Source organism: Anarhichas minor, unplaced genomic scaffold (assembly GCF_050575085.1).
Source record: "Anarhichas minor isolate MPS153535 unplaced genomic scaffold, ASM5057508v1 ptg000002l, whole genome shotgun sequence".
NCBI lineage: Eukaryota > Metazoa > Chordata > Actinopteri > Perciformes > Anarhichadidae > Anarhichas > Anarhichas minor.
In genome coordinates, this window is record NW_027466448.1 from 9,286,971 (window position 1) to 9,306,764 (window position 19,794).

At 42.2% G+C, this 19,794-nt stretch overlaps 4 protein-coding genes across 5 annotated transcripts; 2 read left to right on the plus strand and 2 right to left on the minus strand.

Moving 5' to 3' along the window:
- On the minus strand, positions 1-6,085 carry ggcx (gamma-glutamyl carboxylase). The gene is made up of 15 exons (XM_076089380.1): positions 5,880-6,085; positions 5,399-5,599; positions 5,104-5,262; positions 4,021-4,186; positions 3,839-3,917; positions 3,619-3,725; positions 3,365-3,528; positions 2,960-3,261; positions 2,413-2,544; positions 1,948-2,099; positions 1,664-1,833; positions 1,437-1,567; positions 1,201-1,348; positions 841-1,045; positions 1-746 (listed from the first exon to the last, which is right to left on the minus strand). The coding sequence occupies exons 1-15, from the start codon at positions 5,902-5,904 to the stop codon at positions 587-589; spliced, it is 2,301 nt and encodes a 766-aa protein (XP_075945495.1). The 5' UTR covers positions 5,905-6,085; the 3' UTR covers positions 1-586.
- A 738-nt stretch (positions 6,086-6,823) lies between these two features.
- gmcl1 (germ cell-less, spermatogenesis associated) lies at positions 6,824-12,619 on the plus strand. Its single transcript, XM_076089439.1, has 15 exons — positions 6,824-7,140; positions 7,591-7,790; positions 7,918-8,037; positions 8,147-8,243; positions 8,465-8,562; positions 8,681-8,793; positions 8,880-8,945; positions 9,210-9,294; positions 9,380-9,470; positions 9,581-9,721; positions 10,012-10,081; positions 10,212-10,287; positions 10,372-10,517; positions 10,708-10,795; positions 10,876-12,619. Exons 2-15 carry the CDS (start codon positions 7,611-7,613, stop codon positions 11,014-11,016), a joined length of 1,512 nt encoding a protein of 503 aa, XP_075945554.1. The 5' UTR covers positions 6,824-7,140; positions 7,591-7,610; the 3' UTR covers positions 11,017-12,619.
- A 1-nt stretch (position 12,620) lies between these two features.
- fam136a (family with sequence similarity 136 member A) lies at positions 12,621-15,237 on the minus strand. The gene is made up of 3 exons (XM_076089450.1): positions 14,773-15,237; positions 14,499-14,639; positions 12,621-13,460 (listed from the first exon to the last, which is right to left on the minus strand). Exons 1-3 carry the CDS (start codon positions 14,857-14,859, stop codon positions 13,272-13,274), a joined length of 417 nt encoding a protein of 138 aa, XP_075945565.1. The 5' UTR covers positions 14,860-15,237; the 3' UTR covers positions 12,621-13,271.
- Positions 15,238-15,555: 318 nt separating this feature from the next.
- Positions 15,556-19,557, plus strand: pcyox1 (prenylcysteine oxidase 1). Of its 2 annotated transcripts, none has more exons than XM_076089419.1 (7): positions 15,556-15,757; positions 15,979-16,126; positions 16,452-16,658; positions 16,743-16,917; positions 17,038-17,249; positions 17,353-17,505; positions 17,619-19,557. In XM_076089419.1, exons 2-7 carry the CDS (start codon positions 16,015-16,017, stop codon positions 18,287-18,289), a joined length of 1,530 nt encoding a protein of 509 aa, XP_075945534.1. In that variant the 5' UTR covers positions 15,556-15,757; positions 15,979-16,014; the 3' UTR covers positions 18,290-19,557. The 2 variants fall into 2 exon arrangements, with proteins under 2 accessions (XP_075945534.1, XP_075945543.1); XM_076089428.1 differs by having other exon boundaries at positions 15,588-15,604.
- Positions 19,558-19,794: the final 237 nt, after the last annotated feature.

Sequence of the window (19,794 nt, forward strand, 5' to 3'; positions counted from 1 at the left end):
TTCTTTTGTCAGAGTTTTAATTCAAATAACAACTGAATTGACACAAGCTTTTATTAGAAGTCACTAGAAAAGGCCGTCAGTTGACATGCTAACAATTGTTCTGTATTTCAGTCAGTTTTTATCACATTAAAAGGGGTTCGCATAAAAGATCAGAGAAGTATATTCCCTCAAAACAGTAAAGCTCAACATATCCTTTGTATTTTTTATTAATGTGCTTGTTATGAGTCGGGACAGAATCTTTGACATTCGTGCTGGACAATAAACCAACAGGAGGAGTTATCGACCAACCTGTTCCTGTTTATGTCAGTATGTTCGCCTAAGCATATCTGTCGACAGGATTCTGCATCCATAACAGAAACATGTCCTCTGCATAAATTCAGGTTCATAAAGAAATGTTATCACAAAATACTGGCTTTACATTTGGAAATAATCTGAGGGGCAGAATATTTCAGAGGCATAGAAAATTTAAAATAAAAATCCTTTGATTTCTGTCCCAGTAACAGTCCAGTAGTAACAACACACACACATCTGTTTGGAACGTGTGATCCAGCAAGTCAACGCATCATCTTTGGTCCCTACGACAGATTCAAAGTTCTCCGTGATCGACTTCGTCTTTCAGCCGTTCGTCCTGGTTGGCGTCTGCCTGAGGTTCTTTCATGTTGGCGAAGGCAACTTCTCTTGTCAGCTGTTCGAGAGGAGGGAGACCAACCGCCAGGTTTCTCATAGCGATGGCTGTCATCAAGAATCTAGAAGGGGAGGGAGTTAATGAGATACATTCACGGACATTCTCTGTGTGAATACAACTAAACCTGGTACGTGACTGTGTTAGACAGCGCTCACCCCCTCCGTATCGTGTAGTACTTCTTCACTGCAAAGCGCTCCAGTCGCTCCAGTGCACCGGCCTCCCTGCGCTTCTTCACCTCCTTCATGCGCCGTTGCCTCTTCAGGAACAGCTGCACAATCGGGTCAGTCGCATTGACCTCCGACCCTTCATCCCCGTCTGCAGCGATAAGAGGCTGCAGCTCAGGAGGAAGAGGCTCGGTTTCTATGGGAGGAGACAGAACAGTCCGGTCAGCATCCGGGGATTTTTTATTTTTTTTTAAATCATGTTTGCATTGGAGCGACGCACTGTATTTTGTCATATCATATATTCCTCTATTAAGTGCTCCCCCTTCACAGTGTTAACTGCTTAACATTTACCTGTCCCGTTGCGAACACGCTCCTGAAGCTCATACAGCTTGGTGAAGTTCTCCTGCAGCACCGCCTCTGTGGTGTTCACGTAGATGTACATATAGCACGATGGGTCTTCAGACACTGTGTACACCTTGTGGTAAGCTCCAGCCGGTACCTACACACGTACACATTATGGCAAATGCTTTGAGTGTGTCCAGGTTAAACAGTTCCATGTTCATGGGGATGATAGTGTGCTGCCGTACCTTGATCTGCTCACCGGGCTGGAGAGTGTAGTTCTTCTTCTCCTCCACGATCTCAACATTGACTTTGCCCTGCAAAACACTGATGCTGGTGTTGCCCAGATCTTCACTTACAAAGTTTTCCAAGTGGAGACCTGAGAGGTAACATACTGCCAGTTAGCACAAAGCAAACTACAAAACATAACTATCTTGTTCCGTAAAAATGAAAAGGACGAGAAGAGATTCGTAACCTGGGAAGTCAGCGATGAAGACAATCTCAGTCTGATTGTCCAAACTGCCCTCAATCTCCTGAAACTTGGTCCTCCACGGTGAGAGGTCCACCAGTAGAGGCATCAGCCATGTGTTTGGTCGGAAAGGTGACCAATCGGCCTTCACGACGTCCACGCGGGGATCAAAGATCCTTAGAGAAAAGTCCAGAGCAAGTTTAAAAACACACTCTCACATTATTCATTTGATACTTCTGAATTCATGATATTGATAGCATCTTTTTCTCAAGCAAAAGAGTCTCTCATACCTTTGCTGGAAGCGTTCGTTGATGGACACCCAGATGTCGAAGTAGATTCCAGGATCAGAGATATTATAGCGGGGCAGGAAGTGATTGAGGCACATGGCATACTGCTTCAGCATGTCTCCGTGGTCCTTCCAGCGACGGCTTTGTGTGAACACCTTCAGTACACAGACAGTGCAATTATTTCTTAATCAGTAGTCGGCTAAACTGAAATTAAGAGAAAATCTGAATCTCGAAGGTCAAGTCAGGAAGTGGTATATTTAGTGATACCGTGTTTTTTTCTTCAACATGTTTGTTATCTAACCTTTAAAGTGTTTTATCATGACAGTTAACCTTACACGCTTTGCATTGCAGCTCTTGCGCATACGTCCTCATCATCATGACGGTCTGCGCTACATGATATACCGTTTAGATACATTGTACTGCTCACACACTCTGTGCCTGACAGTGGTTTTTTCCCTTGTAACTCACCCCGGGGTTCAGATATCCAGTGTCTCCAGTTGTTCCATCTTTGTAGGTGATCTTAACATGCTGATGGCTGCGGGAGTGAACCATCATGTCCCATGAGTAGCCGTACAAGCCGTTGGTCCAGTTGTTGTAACCCTGCAGAAACACTAAATATTAGGATAATTCCATATAGAAATCATTTTTTCCTCACCCTTTCACCAGTTTTTATTTAAGCTGTATATAACCCAAGACTTTAAATTCATAAAGAACCAAGAACATATGATGAGTATCTACTCCTTTGGGGCTTTCACCTTTCTGCTGACACCAGTCTGAGCTGTTGTTTGCTGCGGATCAATGACTGTTGACTCTGATTGAGCAACAATCGGCCTGGTGACTCAGAGAGGGTTTAAAAGGCTATTGCTGACAGCAAAGTACAATCCTATTAAACAGAATGTCTCCGTGTGTAGAGAAGGGGCCAGAAGAACCAGTATGCAACCATTTACTAATTGGTTCTTTGGATCAAGTCAGCTGTAAAAGTCTTTTAGGAAAACGAGTGGATGGACTAATGTACCTGTGTGATGAAGTGGGAGTAAGGCAGGAAGAGCTGTTCAGTTATGTAGAGAATAGTAAAGATGGCTGCCAGCTTGTGCTTTAATCTCAGTTTGGGAGCTTTGGCGACCGGCGGGGTCTCCTGGGGATCGGTGCTGGTGCTTTGGGTCGAATTGTAAACACAGGAAGTGCTGGGCTGAGGGTCCGGTGAGGTGATTGGCAGGATTGCCCTGAGGAATGCTGGGAAACGGGCGAAGAATCTTCTTGGCCAGTCGGTGTAGCAGAAGAGGGGACTGGTGGCCAGCATTGTGTAGGAAAACATCCCTGTTCGAGGATAAACATTCTCAATAAGATGGAGGTAAAAGGACGCCCCACAAATTAACGGCAGAATTAAAAGAAGTGAGATGTTTTTTTAATGCAGACTCACCGATGCTGAAGAGCTGAGAGTTCATACAGTGGAAGTAGGAGACAAAGAAAAATGCATACGGTCGTGTGGCATCAAAAAACAGCAGGTAGCCGGCAGTCAGATCCAGAAAAAGACCACCTCCGTGCACCACTAGCAGGTTAACTAACTCCACAGGGAGAATCACTCTGAAAAACAATGTGTGAACAGCAAGATCAGAGGGGGAGCACTGAGATACAGTCAGTGATAAAACAAAGTCTTTGAGCAATAAAACCTACTTGAAAGGATCAAACAGCCAATGATGAGCCAGGTATGACATCGAGTATCCCTCCACCCAATCTGCATCCAACTTTTTGATTCCAGCAAGGAAGTATACAATAAATATCTTTGAGGAACAAAAAAACATTGACATCATTAGACCACCTGTACCAAAAGCCATGTTCATGAAGAACTTAAGAATTGACAGTATTAGCGGTTAGGAGTCCCTGGTGCACAAACCTGTGTCCTCAACAAGGTGTAATTCCATAGAGGCACGTGAGCATTTCTTATAGAAGGCCTCCGCAATCCATCGATTGACCTGCAAATAAGACACAGGCATTAAGGTCTTCCTCTGCTCTCACGCGTAAACGGGACAGAAATGCTCACGCAAACACACAGACTTAAATAAAACATCATCTCACCAGTATCTATTGGCGTCCATAAATGTGAGCTGAAACCCGATGAGGCCGTACAAGTACGAGTGATTGTTCCACGCCGTTTTGTCCAGAAAGAAGATGTACCAGTACGTTGAGATGAACATGAGGCAGGAGAGACGGTAGAAACAGCCAAGCATGATGCCCAAAGCACCTTCAGCGGGAAACATAAATAGCAACTTCAGTTAACAATAAAAAACAGTTGTTGTTACTATTAATTATTCTATTTTTACACTTAGTCCAAAGGGAGTCCTACTCAGTCAGTAAAAATAGCTGTTTAATGTCTTCTGTGGACGACTGTAGAACTGAAAATAGAAAGGCTGCAAAATGAAGGTGTGGAGTTTGACAGATGTGGGTCTAACCAAAAGATGCTATATAGTATTGCATTATGGGAAATAAAGGCATTCAGAGACCCATACTAGAGACTCAGCATCAGGGTATTGCGGAATATCTGTTTGATGTTTATTTTGTCTCAGATCATTTTTGCCCCTTTTTAAATATGTTGTGTATGAGTTATAAGTTGTATATGACAAATATCATATACAAATGGAATACCACATACAAAACAAGCAGTATTACTGTACCTACAATACTGTAACAGTGTTAATGTTGTAAATGTCAAGAATTAAGTGGCTTTGTGGTTTCCTCTCTGGTGTGAAACTAATGTTACGTAACACTGGAAGTGTCGAGATTAAGAGCATGGATTAGTCAGTATCAGTATTTATTCACTGTGATTGTCATCGTGTTGTTGTTGTATTGCATTCTTGCTACAGTGAATGCCACATTTGCATTAGTTGCCAAAATCTTTGTAAGACTCAAACATAATCTGTCATGTTGGCTTGAAGGGAGAATAAAAGTGAAAAATTGCAGGTCTGGTTTCATGTGCTTTCATCTTCACCGTAGACAGCCACCCCACAGAGGCTGTCTCCAATAAAACCTGCATCCGCTTAGACTCATAAAGACGGGGTCCCCTTTCCTCACCAAGCCTCAGTGAACACTGGGGCGTGAGCATTTTTAACCTGTAACGTTTTGGACATAAGTTTCTAACATTAAATAAGGAGTGTGACCCACCGGAGAACATCACCACATACACCAGATACATCCAATCCAGCGGCAGTGGCTGCAAGACATTGAAGAGGGGAAAGCGGCACACAGGGGCACCATCCAGGTATTTAAAGTCCAGGTGACTGAGGCCACGTTCCTGCGTGATGTCGATAACCATGAGCAGACCTGCATGAAAGGACACACAGTGAAGTTGGAAGGGCACAAGTGTTTTAAAAGCTCCGAGGAGCTATTCCAACCCTGTTACAGACATCCCTTAAACCCAGCAGGCAGTCTGGTCTGAGTCAATTATATCTTAACTTACCAAACAAGCAGCGGAAGATGCCAAGGGATGCAGGGTCAGTGGGGCGGTTCAGGAGGGTCACCAGGCTGTGCCAGGAGGTCAGGTCCTCCTTCCTGAACCCAAAGATCTTCTCCATCTTGCTTTTGATCTGTGGTGTATCGTTTTTTGGAGCTGTATCCTTCTTTGCAGTCTGCTCCTCTCCATCACTGCTCACAAGAGCACCTAGAGGTTTAACAGGCCCATGAACGAGATACAATGTAATGACTGAGAGCAAGATAGTGTGTAGAGAACACTTTGTCAACGAAAATAATTGTGCATTTATTTACAAACCATGAAAATCCTTGCATGATTTACAAAACATTCAGCTCTTATTTACACACCAAGCCCGACTATGTTTTAGATTACAGCGTCTCCTTGGTTAAATATTGGTCTAACTGGTTATTGCATTGGCTAAACAACATCACACCGACACACTTGACTGTCACCGCTGACAAAACCTCACCTGCAGTTGTGTCTCTCGCCTCCATGCTACAAAATGTTCAGAAATAAACGGGTTTTGATCGGGGACATGGGTTTTAAGATAGCCCTGTCTCCTGGACCCAGGTGGACGTTTACTGCACACGTCTATGAAAGGTACAAAGTTACGTGTCACAGTCCCCCACACACACACGGGCGAGACAGGGCAGGGAGGGAGGGAGAGAGAGGAGGTGGATGTTTCGGGAGGGATTGGAATGTTGTGAAAGAGGTGCTCGTCGTTGATTGGCTGATTCGTCCAGTAAACACGCCCACTAAGAAGCACAACGCAACGTCATATCCGGCGCCCATTTCACCACACCTCCATACTAAAATGAAATGAAAACAAACAAATTACTTCAAAAAATATGAGGGACAAAAACAATAAATATACATTAAATGAAAAAATGTGAATGATCGTTAATAATCAATATTTATCTGTTATATATTATGTATAATGTATGAAGGAATCAGGTTACATTTACATATTTTGTGCCACATTTACTCCCTTTTAATATTCATTTCCTCTGAAAAGAAATATAGAAAATAATACATATCTTTAAATTGAAAAATTAGCTTACAACTGCATGGGCAGAGGCACAAAGCTGGAGGTATCTTGAAAACCCTCGTGAGCATGACACACTGTCACCATCTGTGCTCTTTGATACACACTGTTTTTTCAAAATCACAAATTACCACACATATACATCTTGTGACTGTTCTGATGACTCTTTTTCCTGCAGTAATTCAAGCTCCTGTCGTGACTACAATACCACAGAGTACCACTGGAGGGCAGTCACGTATTTGTTGACCCAGAGAAAAGATGAGTGATGAGTTTATGTAATCCCCCGTCTCACGGCAGGTGGCGCCGTTGAGCGGAGCAGCCGCCTTTGTCGTAGAACGCTACAGTAAATAGTGAGAGAAGAAGAGTAACAAAAGCAGCCACAGCCTATTAGGTCAATAGCACAACATCTCCTGCCTCTGTATCTATATTTGCGATAATCTAGAAACATGTAACTGGAACCCGACAGGGTTTTGCGGTCTGGAGGCGTGTGTGGAACAGAAGCGTGTCAGAAGCAGCGCTGTTATTGTTTTCGTGTGTGAATTCGTAGCTAAGCTAGCTCTTAGGTTAGCTCCTCTTCAACTAGCTAGCTCCTCGTCTGGCAGACTGTCTGACCTGAGAGAATCGGTGTTTACTGTCCAAATTAACCCGACACCTCTCCCTCAGCCGGTCCCCAGCCAAGCATCAGGTAAGTTAGCTCATGTGGTCGTTTCTGTTAAATATACTGTGCATCTGGTTTCCATATGTTGCAGGAGGAAGCCTTGGTAAAGGTACAAGTGTACCTTTAAAAATGAAACCATATAAAATACAAGTACATGTAAATCTCTTTACCATGTGGGTAAAATATGTTTCAATGTAATTTGCTTGATTAGGCTTATTTATTGTCTGACATTTTATAGACTAAACAATCAATCAACAGATTAATCAGGAATTCAATTAATTGTTAGTTGAAACCCTCAAGAAAAGTTACATAAAACTCCAACACAAGCTTTATCCCAATACTGCAAAGTCCAAAGTCCCTAACAGTATCTGCTCGAATGATTTTCATATTCTGTTGATCTATGCAGATCTGTTGCAAAGTCAGGATACAGGACAGCAGACTTGTTATTTATTAAAAAGATTGTTTTGTTTGTGTTAGGTCTCTTTGGAGGTGTCGAGATGGGAAGTCTGAGCAGTAGGTTCCAGTCCCCCTCTCGGGGACCAGAGGAGGCTGCAGAGGACACAAGTACCAGCCACAAGCATGGATGTGAGTGTACGAAGAGGAAACGACACGCCCAGTGTGACTGTGACAGTGAGCAAGAGGAGGACGATGCCATACTAGATGCACCTCGCAGGCAAGTCTGGCTTAAAAAAAAAAAAAAAAAGAAATCAATTCAGTGTCAAATATCTTTGAGACGTGAATATTTTGTCTTACATTTGTTTTTGTCTCTCCTCTGTTGTTTGTTTTCCAAACCTGAGCAGGAAGAAACTGAAAAGCACGTCACGATACATTTATCAGACTTTGTTCCTGAATGGAGAAAACAGCGACATTCGTATCTGTGCTCTGGGACAGGAGTGGAACCTCCACAAAGTGTACCTGTGCCAGGTAAAACACCACCAAGACAACCGCTGATATATCCTTTCATGGTATCATTGCCTGTCCTTTAATATTGTTTCTTCTTCTTGTTTCTCTCCCTCCTAATTGCATTCTGTAGTCTGGGTATTTCTCCAGCATGTTCAGCGGCTCTTGGAAAGAGTCCAACATGATGGAGATCAACTTGGAGATCCCCGACCAGAACATCGACACTGAAGGTAAAGAAAGCAGCAGTTGACTGTTTGTTTGTTTGTTTATGTGTTTTACTGATAGAACTGTACTGTTGTGTGTGTGTGTGTGTGTGTGTGTGTGTGTGTGTGTGTGTGTGTGTGTGTGTGTGTGTGTGTGTGTGTGTGTGTGTGTGTGTGTGTGTGTGTGTGTGTGTGTGTGTGTGTGTGTGTGTGTGTGTGTGTGTGTGTGTGTGTGTGTGTGTGTGTAGCTCTGCAGGTCGTATTTGGATCCCTGTACCGGGATGATGTCCTGATCAAGCCCAGCAGAGTTGTCAGTATTCTTGCAGCTGCTTGTATGCTACAGCTGGTCAGTACATTGAATTAACACTATTAAAAAGCTATTGTGTCAAATATAAAATGACCATCTTTATTTTTGCTAATGCACTCAGTAACTATTCAAGTCCCTTTTTCTTTGTTGTCTACAGGATGGCTTGATCCAGCAGTGTGGAGAGACCATGAAGGAAAACATTAGTGCGAAGACCGTGTGTGGCTACTACGCTTGTGCCAGCATCTATGGCTTAGATTTAGTCATGAAAAAGTGCGATTTTATTATTTGGAATCACAGTAATTAAAAGGGTAAAACAGTATCTTATACTGTGTACTCACATCACACTCTTTCTGCAGGTGTCTTGAGTGGCTTCTGAACAATCTGATGACCCATCAAAATGTCGACCTGATGAAAGAACTTGGGTGTGTGTGTGCGTGCGCTCGGCTCACGGTTCTGTAGTTTTTACACCATCTTCCTTTCTTTAGGTAGCATTGTATCTGCTCTGATAATGAAGGTATCGCATCTAATTTCATATCGGCATGAACCTCATGATTAAACTGTGTAGCTCGAATAGCTTTGGTGCTGTGACCTATTTAATAAGGAAAATCAAACGGCTGTGTTTAGTAATTTATGTTTCAAATCATGGTGTAAATATATTGTCTTTGATCAAACTCACCATTGTACAGGGGAGAGGTGATGGAGCAGCTCATCCAGTCCTCGGACCTGTTTGTCATGCAGGTGGAGATGGATGTATACACGGCTTTGAAAAAGGTACATGAATATATATATATTCTATTTGTCTGTAGCATCAGACCTGTTTCTAACAGCTCTCTTTGCCATTTCTCTCTCTCTGCAGTGGATGTTTCTGCAGCTCAATCCTTCATGGGACGGCCCGATCAAACAGCTTCTGGCTGACGCTGACGCCTGGCTTTGCAAACGCAGGACGGGTGCGGTAAAGGCCTCGTGTTATGAAAGAGGGATCTTCATATGTAATTATTTTTCATCAGTAGCCACACGCAGACGTTTGACTCTGTTTCCGATTGGCTTTGTTCTACAGACCTGTGTGAGAAAGAGCCCTTCTTGAACACGGAGGAGGGCGAACATTTCCGTTCGGTGTTCGGATACGTTCGTCTCCAGTATATCATCAACGATCTCGCATCTGCACGCATCCTGGAGAGAGACAATATTCTGCCCCCTGGTAAGAAGTCTGACTAGAGTTCATCATGAATGTCTTTCTTCTTTGCTCTGGAAAAATAGATCTTTCATTAAAAAATAAGCCCCATTATGTACATCAGTGCTCTATTTCCACTTTTGTTGTTAATTGCAGTTGCTTAAGTTGTTGTTAGTGGTTTGAAGAATCAGGCCTAAATTTTAACAAAATTGTTGAGACAAATTGTAAAGCAGAGTTCCCATCGTTCATCCTCACATTTACATCTCTAGGAATTGTGTTTATGCGCTGTTAATATTTTCTATTAAAACTTATTCCAGATTGGTTAACGTCGGTGTACAAGAACCAGTGGTTCGCAATGCTCCGGACAGAATTTGACAACGATAATGGGTGAGAACCTGAGACTGAACAATTGTAACATCAGTGGACTGTTTAATTTCACCTGTATTTCACCTGCTCCACCTTTTATACAAGTGCAAAAACTGTACACATAGAATATGATTTGAATGTCTGTCATTAGTCCCCAGGAAGCTAACAAAGATGAGTTTGAGCTGAGCAGTATGAGGTGCGGAAGAAAACTGACTAAAGATGGAGACGTAAGTCAGACAGTCTCACTTCTACAGCAACTTGTGCTGCTGTACAATGTATTGTTTTTAAATAATGTGTTTTCCTCTCCTCAGTACTGCTGGCGGTGGACAGGCTTTAACTTTGGCTTCGACCTGCTGGTGACCTACACAAACCGTTTCATCGTCTTCAAAAGAAACACTCTGAGTCAGCCATGTGGGGGCGCTGTGAGTCTGCAACCTCGACGGCATCTGGCATTCAGGTGTGTAGCGCAGCCAACCTTTGAATGTTTATCTAAATGATACGTACAGCTGTGTCTGTATCCTAGCGTTAATAGGAAAACTAAGATAACAATTGCATCATTCCTTTTTTAATGTTATGTATGTTTATGTATCTGCAGCTTTAATCTTGGAAAGTCTCTAACCTTCCTTTGACGATCTTTGTGTGTTCAGGTTACGTCTTGCCTCCTTTGACAGCCGAGGAAAGTTGGTCTGCAGTCGCTCAACGGGTTACCAGCTTCTCACCCTTGAGAAAGACCAGGTCAGTTGTCTTGTCATTCATTACCTGATATAAGATGCTGCTTTTCCACTTGCTTAACATTCTTCCCTTCAATGACTCAGGAGTATGTGGTGATGAACCTGGACAGCCGGTTGTTGACATTCCCCCTCTACGTGTGCTGTAACTTCCTGTATACATCACCTCACTCGGACCACCGTCCAGATTCTTCAGAGCAAGAGAGCGCTGCTCGCTGCGTGTCTTGATGCCTGTTCAGCAGCCATTAACTGCTACCGTTACTCTTGTAATGCTGAGACACCGACACGAGCTTGTGCGTACGATCCATCGCCACAGTTAGCATCATTCTGACATTGGACATACCATCTGCATGCTATGTAACACAGTGAGATGTTTAAACATGGGGTTTAAAGTGTAACAGAGACAGCGCCGGGAGGGATTAGGACACTTTTGTCTTCAGAGCAGCTTCAAACTTTGGACCTCTGCAGTGAACTCTCTGCACTGGGATGTTGGACAAGTTCTCAAGATGAGGAAAAAAAACAACCAACTCACTTATATTAATATATTCTGTTCATGGGAACATCATCAGAGAACTGCTCTGTAGGGTGAAACTGGACCTTTAGTGACTTGTATGGGAAGATTCAAGTCTTTTGCTCATTCTGAGCATATGTGCATTGACTGTGAGGTGTAGTCAGAGGTGTGCACAGTCAAATGGAGGACAGCTGACGACGACATTCAACAGACATCCACTTTGGTATTGTGAGAAACTGAAAGATGCAGTAAAGGCAGGAGTTTCAGCTAGTGTCCATCAGTCTTTAAAACCCTTGGAAGTCCATCTCACGCAGTCTTAAGTTGGATATGTATGTGTGCTGTTTTACACGAGCTTCTGTAAATGCTTTAGGATTTGAAAGTCCACCACCTCTTTTGTAAATTGGAGTTAACAGCATCCCTACTTCCTTGTACCCAGTATGAAGTACTTTGTAAATAACATTTACTGCAATATTCAAGTGCTTGAAGTAATGTCACAGAGCCCAGGTAACCATGCTGATGTTACATACCTCTATGTAAACCTACAGCGTGAAATCAAAAATCCAGGTTACATTTTTTTTCCCATGAGACGTAAGCCTTCAGGAGTGTGTTGGCCTCATTTAAACTGTTTACGCTTGGCTGCCCGTTCATGGACACCAGCTTTCTGATATTCACAGCAGACTGTTGGCAGACTTCAGATTTTGAGAATTTCTGTGTTGTTCACCAGCTACGCTGTCAAATGTCCACTTACTGCTGTTACCAGAGTCCACTGCCTCTCTTTTGCAGTTCGGTTTGACACATCGTCACATGAGATACCTTTGCAGTTTTGTTGTTTTACACTTTCGTATTAATGATAAGGTCACTATTTGTTTGGCAATTTTGGAAGTCTGTAACCTCGTGCTGTTTTTCAAACCTGTAAAGTAGACATGTACTGATGACTACCTAGTCAGTAAGACTCACCTGTATATCTGTAATGAAGTTTTAAGGTGTTTTTGTTTGGTTATTATTTATTATTTTTACTTCATTTGTATGGATTTATTTTTTGCAAAAGAAAATATAATTTTAAACAGCCAATAAAACTGGCCATTCAGGTAGGCTGTGGTGCTATCACGTGATCCTGTCTTTTTCCAACATGCGTCTTTTCTACAGCTGCGGTTATTAATGTTTCTGTAGATATAACAAAAGTTATGCCTACATTAGTTATATAGCAAGTTCATGTCGAAAAAAGTCATAGTATAGCATGTTGAAAAAAGTAATTTCTTGTACCATTATTTGTAAATAAGATTTTTTTTTTGCAGTCATTAAAATGCAGTCCAAAAACAGGTCCATCTACAGTGCTTTTAATACAGATACATAAATCATGAGGTCAGACAATCACAGAACTCAACAATGAAATGACAAAAAAAAAAATGAAAGGGATGAGAAGGCTCACACTGGATTGAACCTTCAGAAATCAAATATGACTGACAAGAGTTGAACATTAAGTGCATTCAAAATGCAAGAATAGATACACACGAGGACCATTGTGTGGTGTACTCTATACTGGCATTTTAACACACTTCTCTTCTTCAATGCATGTTTGCGTTGGCATCTTGATCATAAACAATGATGCGCCACCAGATGCATCACTCGGTTTACCAAACCAGCACCAAACAACAACACTTTCAGTTCCCAGTATCCAGGAAGGTTATGGATTGTAGATTACACATAGTAAGATAACAAATCTCACAGTGAAGAGTTTTAAATCTCCACAACAGCAGCATTCAGAGTCACAGCCAGTAGAACTTGTCAAAACTCTTTTGTATCACACAATCCATGTTAAACTTCCCTCTCAATGCTTTCATGGTATTTCAGCCCTTTATTCTTCAGTTATTACTGTTCAAACTGGCCGAGTTGAGCGACCCTGTGCTTCTGTATGTGTAATGACCTCAGACTGAGTCTCCAGGAAGGACGACAAGTCATCCATCCCTCTTCCTTACTGCTGTATAGAGTCCAAATTATCTTTGATTCTTCGGGTCATGCTGGGGATCAGGTTTATGTGGTCGTCCACACAACTTCCCACACAGCCGTCCATCAGTGATCGAACAGCTGGCTCTTTGGTGCCGGAGTCAAAAAGATCCTTCGCCTTGTCATTGCAGTGCATCGTGCATCTGGTCAGACGGTCCTGATGGGGCAAAGAGGAGAGACTGTTTAGACCTGATAAAAACAGACAAGATAGAAGTCCCAGTAGACATGTTTAGGAGTTGCAAGCATTTAGCCTCGAGCTGAACCAGAACACTTCAAATGTCAAAATCTTGTCCCGTTGCCTTAAGATTCTACCGGTAAATGCAAAATCATAAAAAGTAAAAAAAATAAAAAAGTATACTGTAGTACATCATGAAAAGTTATAGTATTTAATAAAAAAAGACATAGTATAGTTTGTCATAAAAGAGGTCATAAATAAAGTCATAATATAGTATTTTACAAAAAAGTAATACATTGAGAAAAAAAATCTTAGTATAGTATGTCATAAAGTCAGAGTACAGTATGTCATAAAACAGTCATAAACACATTTATATTATAGTAAAAGTATAAGTCAGAAAAAGTCATGAACAATGTCGCAAAAAAAAAATCTACGTATGTACGGAAAAATTGAATTGCAATTATTTTGACTGATATTGCAATAGCGATATGATTTGCAGTATTAAAGGAGATTATCATATTCACATCACTATTCTCGTTTTAGTTGAAAACCATATTAAAATGATTGTGGTGTGATTTTTGCTTGCTAAAATTACTATATGTGCTGATAAGATGCAACCCATTACAACTCCAGACATGATTTCAGCTGTGCTATGTTGCTATTGCTGTTGTTATTCAACCTCATATTTGGTTTAGTGCTTTGACTTCCTGGCTGCAAACCTAAAGATTATTTTTCCTTGGGCACATTGAAGCTTATGTTAAAATTAAGAGTGGTGTAAGTATTGCCACTTTAATAAACCTCTACTTATATACTGACTTCAAAAAACACTCTAAAAATAAGCAATAATAAGTAATAACAGTAATAAGAATAATATAGTCACTTCATCTTCCTAACTATACCCACTCCATTAGAAATATCAGACTGATGTATAACCTTGTCATCGAGAGCATGGAACAGCTGTTACATGTGGCCTGACTGAGGACTTTAACAAAAAGGCCACTCAGTCAAATGTCCCCTCACCTGAAACTTCTCCAGCTCTGAAGTGACCTGGCCCTGAGCTTGGGCCATCGGAGTGTGACACCTCTCGATGCACCGATGCACCACAGACATGGAGTCCGTGGAACGATCACAGCAGTCTGCACTGCACTTGAACATGCGACCCTGCAGCGAGAACACACACACACACATATATATATATATATATGATGGATACAGGTGCTGCACAGATCGGTGTGGTAGAAAAACAAAGCACCACATGCACAGATCATGTTTCCACGGATAGAAAAAAACCTGCCTGCATTACACGGATGTGGTCCCTCTCCAGGCTTTGGACCATTTCTTCCACCGCAACATGCACGCGTGCCTGATGTGCCTCTGCCATCTCAGTTCGTCCTGCTCACACCACTAATATTTTAAGTTTAGTATCTAAACCAGACTAGACTGCCCCGACGTATACGTGATGTCCACAGCAAGTTCCTTTACTTTACAATTTGATAACTAAGGTCACCTCCATTCAAGCATGGTTCAGGATCAGTAGACTTCCGCCACTTCCGCTTTACTTCCGCAACAGAATCCTCTTCGGTTTTTTTTTTTTCTTCTTCAAAATTGGGTTCCAGTAAATTCCTGATTTTGGATGTCCATGGTTGCAGACTGACGTTCTCGGAAATGAACGGGTCTTTATATTTTTTCGTGAAAAATTACAAGAAATATGACAACTTCCGCTCAGCTCCTTTAAACCTCCACGACCTTTTTCATAGGTCAGTGAAAAGTACATTATCCTTCCTAACTCGACTTTAATTGTGCTTAACTACTGTTTGTAGTCTATTTACATTTATTTTAAATGAGCATATATATATATATACATACATTCACACACATAACGCTACATACACACATATATATTCATATATATGTATACATCATATATTTTGAAAGGTTAATTATAATATGATCGCCAATGAGGCTCAAATCAATTGCCATAGTTTAAAACTTTACACATTCAGTTGTTATCTCAAATTTAGATTTTACGGCCTTTATTGTGAAAATCACGCGTAAGCATACCCGGAAGTGTGTCTCGATATTAAGAGACGTTCACGGCGCTCCGACCTGCTGCATCCGTTAATCAAGTTAAGTTAGTTGCTGACACTTCTCGTCTTAGTGGCTGGTATCACCAGTTCAGTTTAAGTTTAAGTTTTACCGGACGTTGACTATTATTTTATAGTGTATCGACGATAACGCTGTGAAGGCAACTTCTCGAACAACAACTGTATTTTGAAATAGTGAGTCCTCACCGTTCAACGCGTTCTCTTTATACAGTTTCTAAGTATTTGACATACGTTACTACTTCCTTTGTTATTCTATGCGTGAGTGTGAACTCCTGTGAGAGTAACCTTTGACCGAGACTGATAATGACCGTTGCCTTCGAGTAATTAGCGGAACTCAGACTGTATATAATTAGAGAGTCTATGCGGAACTCACCATGTTTGTGCCTCCTGTACAGATGTTGTGCGGTGCAGCAGACAACTAGACGCGCACCATGAATCCACGAGCTCTGCCACTGAGAGCCCTGCTGTTTCTGGGGCTCTGGCACGCTGGGAGAAGAAGTCTAGCCTCAGCACCAGAGCTGCAAGATCAGCCCAAAAAGATAGGTGAGTCTGTCCTAAGGTGCAAAACAAAAACACACCAATCCTCCTTTCTATCAATACTTCATAATAATAATATATTACTGTGCGAGAAACCTCACTGTGACCTTACCCAGAATATAGCTGCAAAGACACATGCCAGTCAATGATCATATTAGTTGCAACTGTAGTACAGAATTTAAAAAGAATAACACTTTATAATAATCAAATTAAACTGGAGGACGTTCAGCCTACAGATGTGCACGTGGAGCGACAGCAGTAGAACCAGTTTTATTATTCAAATGAGAATATCACCAGTGTGTTTAACCGTGTTGTCGTTGCTGCTTTGAAGCCGTGGTCGGAGCGGGCATCGGAGGCACATCTGCAGCGTTTTACCTGAGGCAGGAATTTGGAGCCGGGGTGAAGATCGATGTGTTTGAACCAGGCGATGTTGGCGGACGACTCGCGACAGTGAAGATCGGAGATCACGAGTACGAGACGGGAGGCGCAGTGATCCACCCTCTGAACCTACACATGAAGCACTTCATTGAAAAATTAGGTAACGTATTGTCACAAAAAACAGAATCACAAAAGTATAAAGCAACTAAAACCCTCTTACTATATGTTTTTTTTTTTTTTTTAGGTATTCCTCAGAGGACAGATGTCCCCACTAAAATGGCAATCTTTGATGGAAAGGAGCTGACGTTTGAAGAGAGCGACTGGTTTATAGTCAATTTCTTGCGTATGCTCTGGAGATTTGGGTTCAGCTTTATCAGAATGCATATGTGGGTGGAGAGTGTTTTGGACAAATTCATGCGGTGAGGAGGAAAAGCATTTGTCGTGGCTCCTAAATGTCACTCTTTTTGTTGCATAAGATCCAGTATTATCAACATAGATGGTCATGTGAAACCTCTTCTTTTTTTTTTTTTGACACACAGGATCTACCAGTATCAGCAGTACGGTTACTCGTTCTCCAGTGTGAATAAGCTCCTTCATGCCATGGGCGGCGATGCTTTCCTTACCATGCTGAATCAGACCCTGGAGGAAACAATGATGGGCGAAGGATTCTCCCAAGTCTTCCTCAACGATATTGTCGCACCCATCGCTCGTGTCAACTACGGCCAAAGCGTCCGCATCAATGGATTCGTGGGTATGTGTGTCAAGAGTTTGGATTGGTTCATGAACACAAAGGTTTTTGTTGAAAACGCTGTAAAAACAGAGGTAACATTTACCGTCTGCCTCGTCTCCTATAGGGGTGGTGTCATTAGCCGGAGCGGATCCAGGCTTGTGGGCAGTAGATGGAGGCAACAAGAGAGTGTGCTCAGGACTGCTGTACAACAGCAAAAGTGAGCTCATCGCTGCCAGAGTGACCTCCATTTCGTTCAAAGCTCGACCATCCAAGACAGGTACCTTTTGACATTCCTTCATTTGGTAAAGAACTGGCCACTGATGGATTTTTCTCATGTCCATTTTTAATGTCAAATATTTCATCTCAACTCTCCGTCTCCCGTTTTTTTAGGCAACACAGCCAGTTTCTATGAGGTCAGTTATGTGGGAGAGTCGGGCTCAGCACACTCTCTGTATGACATAGTGGTGATAGCAACGCCGCTTCACCAGGGAAAGTCTGACATCGCCTTCTCAGGCTTCTCTCCCCCAATCCCGTCCCACTATCCCGGACGTTACCACCAGACTGTCTCCACTCTGGTCCACGGCATGCTGAACGTGTCCTACTTGGGCACCACACAGCCGGCCTCGGAGTTTACCGTGTCTGACATCCTCACCAAAGACTCAAAGGACTCCGTCATCAACAGCCTGAGCTCTCTTGACCCTGTGCACATCCCTCAGGGTTACAAGCGACCCCCTGCCAGCCAGACCAAAGTCTGGAAGGTGTTCTCCCCACAGCCGCTGTCCCAGGAGCAGCTGCGGGGCATGTTCCTCTCCTGGGATTCGGTGTCGGAGACTCAGTGGCTGGCTTATCCTTCTTACAGCCCGCCGCACCGCAATACACCTCCCTTCATCCTGCACAACCGGCTGTACTACCTCAACGCTGTGGAGTGGGCGGCCAGTGCCATGGAGATGAGCTCTATCTCTGCCAGGAACGTGGCCCTGCTGGCACACCACCGCTGGCACCAACAGGTCGGCAACATCGACCAGGAGGACCTGCACACCCGACTAAGAGGGGAACTCTGAAGAGAGAAGAAAAGTAAAAGCAACACAATCAATCAAGCACAGTATTGATCCACACAGATACTCGTGGACAAGCCTGGTGCACGATAACAACACTCCTGTCAGGGCAAATCCAAACTCTTATTCAGGTATCTGGAGTGCTCTGACCACTTTAAACTCCACACAATTACGGTTTATTACAACTTTTCTCTTATTGTCGTAGTGGTGGCCATTATTTCCTGATAGAAATGTTGACCACAACCAAGAAACAAATTGGAATGACCCTTTAATCGCCCTAACGGCAGCCACATGTCATCATTCACCAGCAACAATAGAAGAAATCACACTGAAAGATGGTTCAACATTGCACTGTGCTGAATTTTGTAATCACTGTGAACCCCGCTGCACTCCAGGGTAGACGCATACTTTTACGTGTTGCTCTGTCTACATGTGTTTGTTTTTTTAATGTGCCCAGATGTTGTTATGAACGAGGTCCGGCTCACATCTAGCCACATTATCAAAGATGACCTTTTATTGATTGATCACATGGCCGTCAGCAACAGACTTGTGCCACTAAGACGTTGTCTTTCTAAATGATATGTTATTGATATCAGTTAAGTATTAACAAGTCCGTGTCTTCTCCTCCTATTTAATTGTACTGATCATTTATAAGTCTTTAATTGGACAGTCTAATTACACTGAAGAACTGTAGGAATTCACATTGTTAAAACTATGAAGGTGCCTTAAAGATATCAGACTAATTGGCTTAAGTCTCCCAATAATTTTAGAAATCATTTGTCTTTCGGGTTTTCATGTGTCATTTTTAATGAAGTGAAAACTGCCATCAGAGTCGGGCCACGAGGACCAGACTGTGTTTTGTAGTAACATGTAAAGTGGCTTATCAGATGTCCTGTGGCTTCAAAACCTACAGTATCTAAATCTCTTTCATGTTTTTTTTTAGCCACTTTGGGAAGAAAATTGTAGTTTGCTAATAGTTTCTTCAGCACTTTGAAAGGTGTATTTTTCTAGATTTTTGAAAGAAGTTTCCTGTTTGTGAGTATATGTCAAGACGCACTGTCGCAAAAAAAAAATGAATAGCGGCATTTAATTGACAGAAAAGTTTCACTTTTACACTTAATGCTTTTGGCAAATGCCAGAAAAACTGTCTTCCTCTGCACAAGTACAATGAGGCAAATCTAAAGGTTTGATTTCAGATTTTAAACAACACTGAAACCTTCCAGTCCAACCAGTTTTACAAGTGTTTACGATCACAATAAAGTTATGAAACCTTGTCTGCTTTGTACTCTTACTTGACATTTTACTACAAAGCCATATCGGGTATTTATTAAAAGCCGGTTTAAATTACGCTTGAGTCACTTCTCAACACACTCAAATAGACTTTTTATGAAGCAAACTTGCTTTATAGATAAAGTTAAGATTGCTGGTATAATTTAATTAATTTCACCATATTCTCATTTTTACAAAGTAAAATGCTCTGCACTTTTCATGACAGATCGAGGTCTGAGGTG

Coding starts and splice junctions, on each gene's coding strand:
- ggcx (XM_076089380.1), bottom strand. CDS start 5,904: ATGGAGGCGAGAGACACAACTGCAG. Junction 4,187..5,103: donor GTATGTGGTGATGTTCTCCG/GTGGGTCACACT, acceptor TTCCCGCTGAAG/GTGCTTTGGGCATCATGCTT. Junction 3,726..3,838: donor ACACCTTGTTGAGGACACAG/GTTTGTGCACCA, acceptor TGTTCCTCAAAG/ATATTTATTGTATACTTCCT.
- gmcl1 (XM_076089439.1), top strand. CDS start 7,611: ATGGGAAGTCTGAGCAGTAGGTTCCAGTCCCCCTCTCGGGGACCAGAG. Junction 10,288..10,371: donor AACTGACTAAAGATGGAGAC/GTAAGTCAGACA, acceptor TCCTCTCCTCAG/TACTGCTGGCGGTGGACAGG. Junction 10,796..10,875: donor TCACCCTTGAGAAAGACCAG/GTCAGTTGTCTT, acceptor TCAATGACTCAG/GAGTATGTGGTGATGAACCT.
- fam136a (XM_076089450.1), bottom strand. CDS start 14,859: ATGGCAGAGGCACATCAGGCACGCGTGCATGTTGCGGTGGAAGAAATG. Junction 14,640..14,772: donor ACCACATCCGTGTAATGCAG/GCAGGTTTTTTT, acceptor TTCTCGCTGCAG/GGTCGCATGTTCAAGTGCAG. Junction 13,461..14,498: donor CAGAGCTGGAGAAGTTTCAG/GTGAGGGGACAT, acceptor TTGCCCCATCAG/GACCGTCTGACCAGATGCAC.
- pcyox1 (XM_076089419.1), top strand. CDS start 16,015: ATGAATCCACGAGCTCTGCCACTGAGAGCCCTGCTGTTTCTGGGGCTC. Junction 16,659..16,742: donor GCACTTCATTGAAAAATTAG/GTAACGTATTGT, acceptor TTTTTTTTTTAG/GTATTCCTCAGAGGACAGAT. Junction 16,918..17,037: donor GTTTTGGACAAATTCATGCG/GTGAGGAGGAAA, acceptor TTTGACACACAG/GATCTACCAGTATCAGCAGT.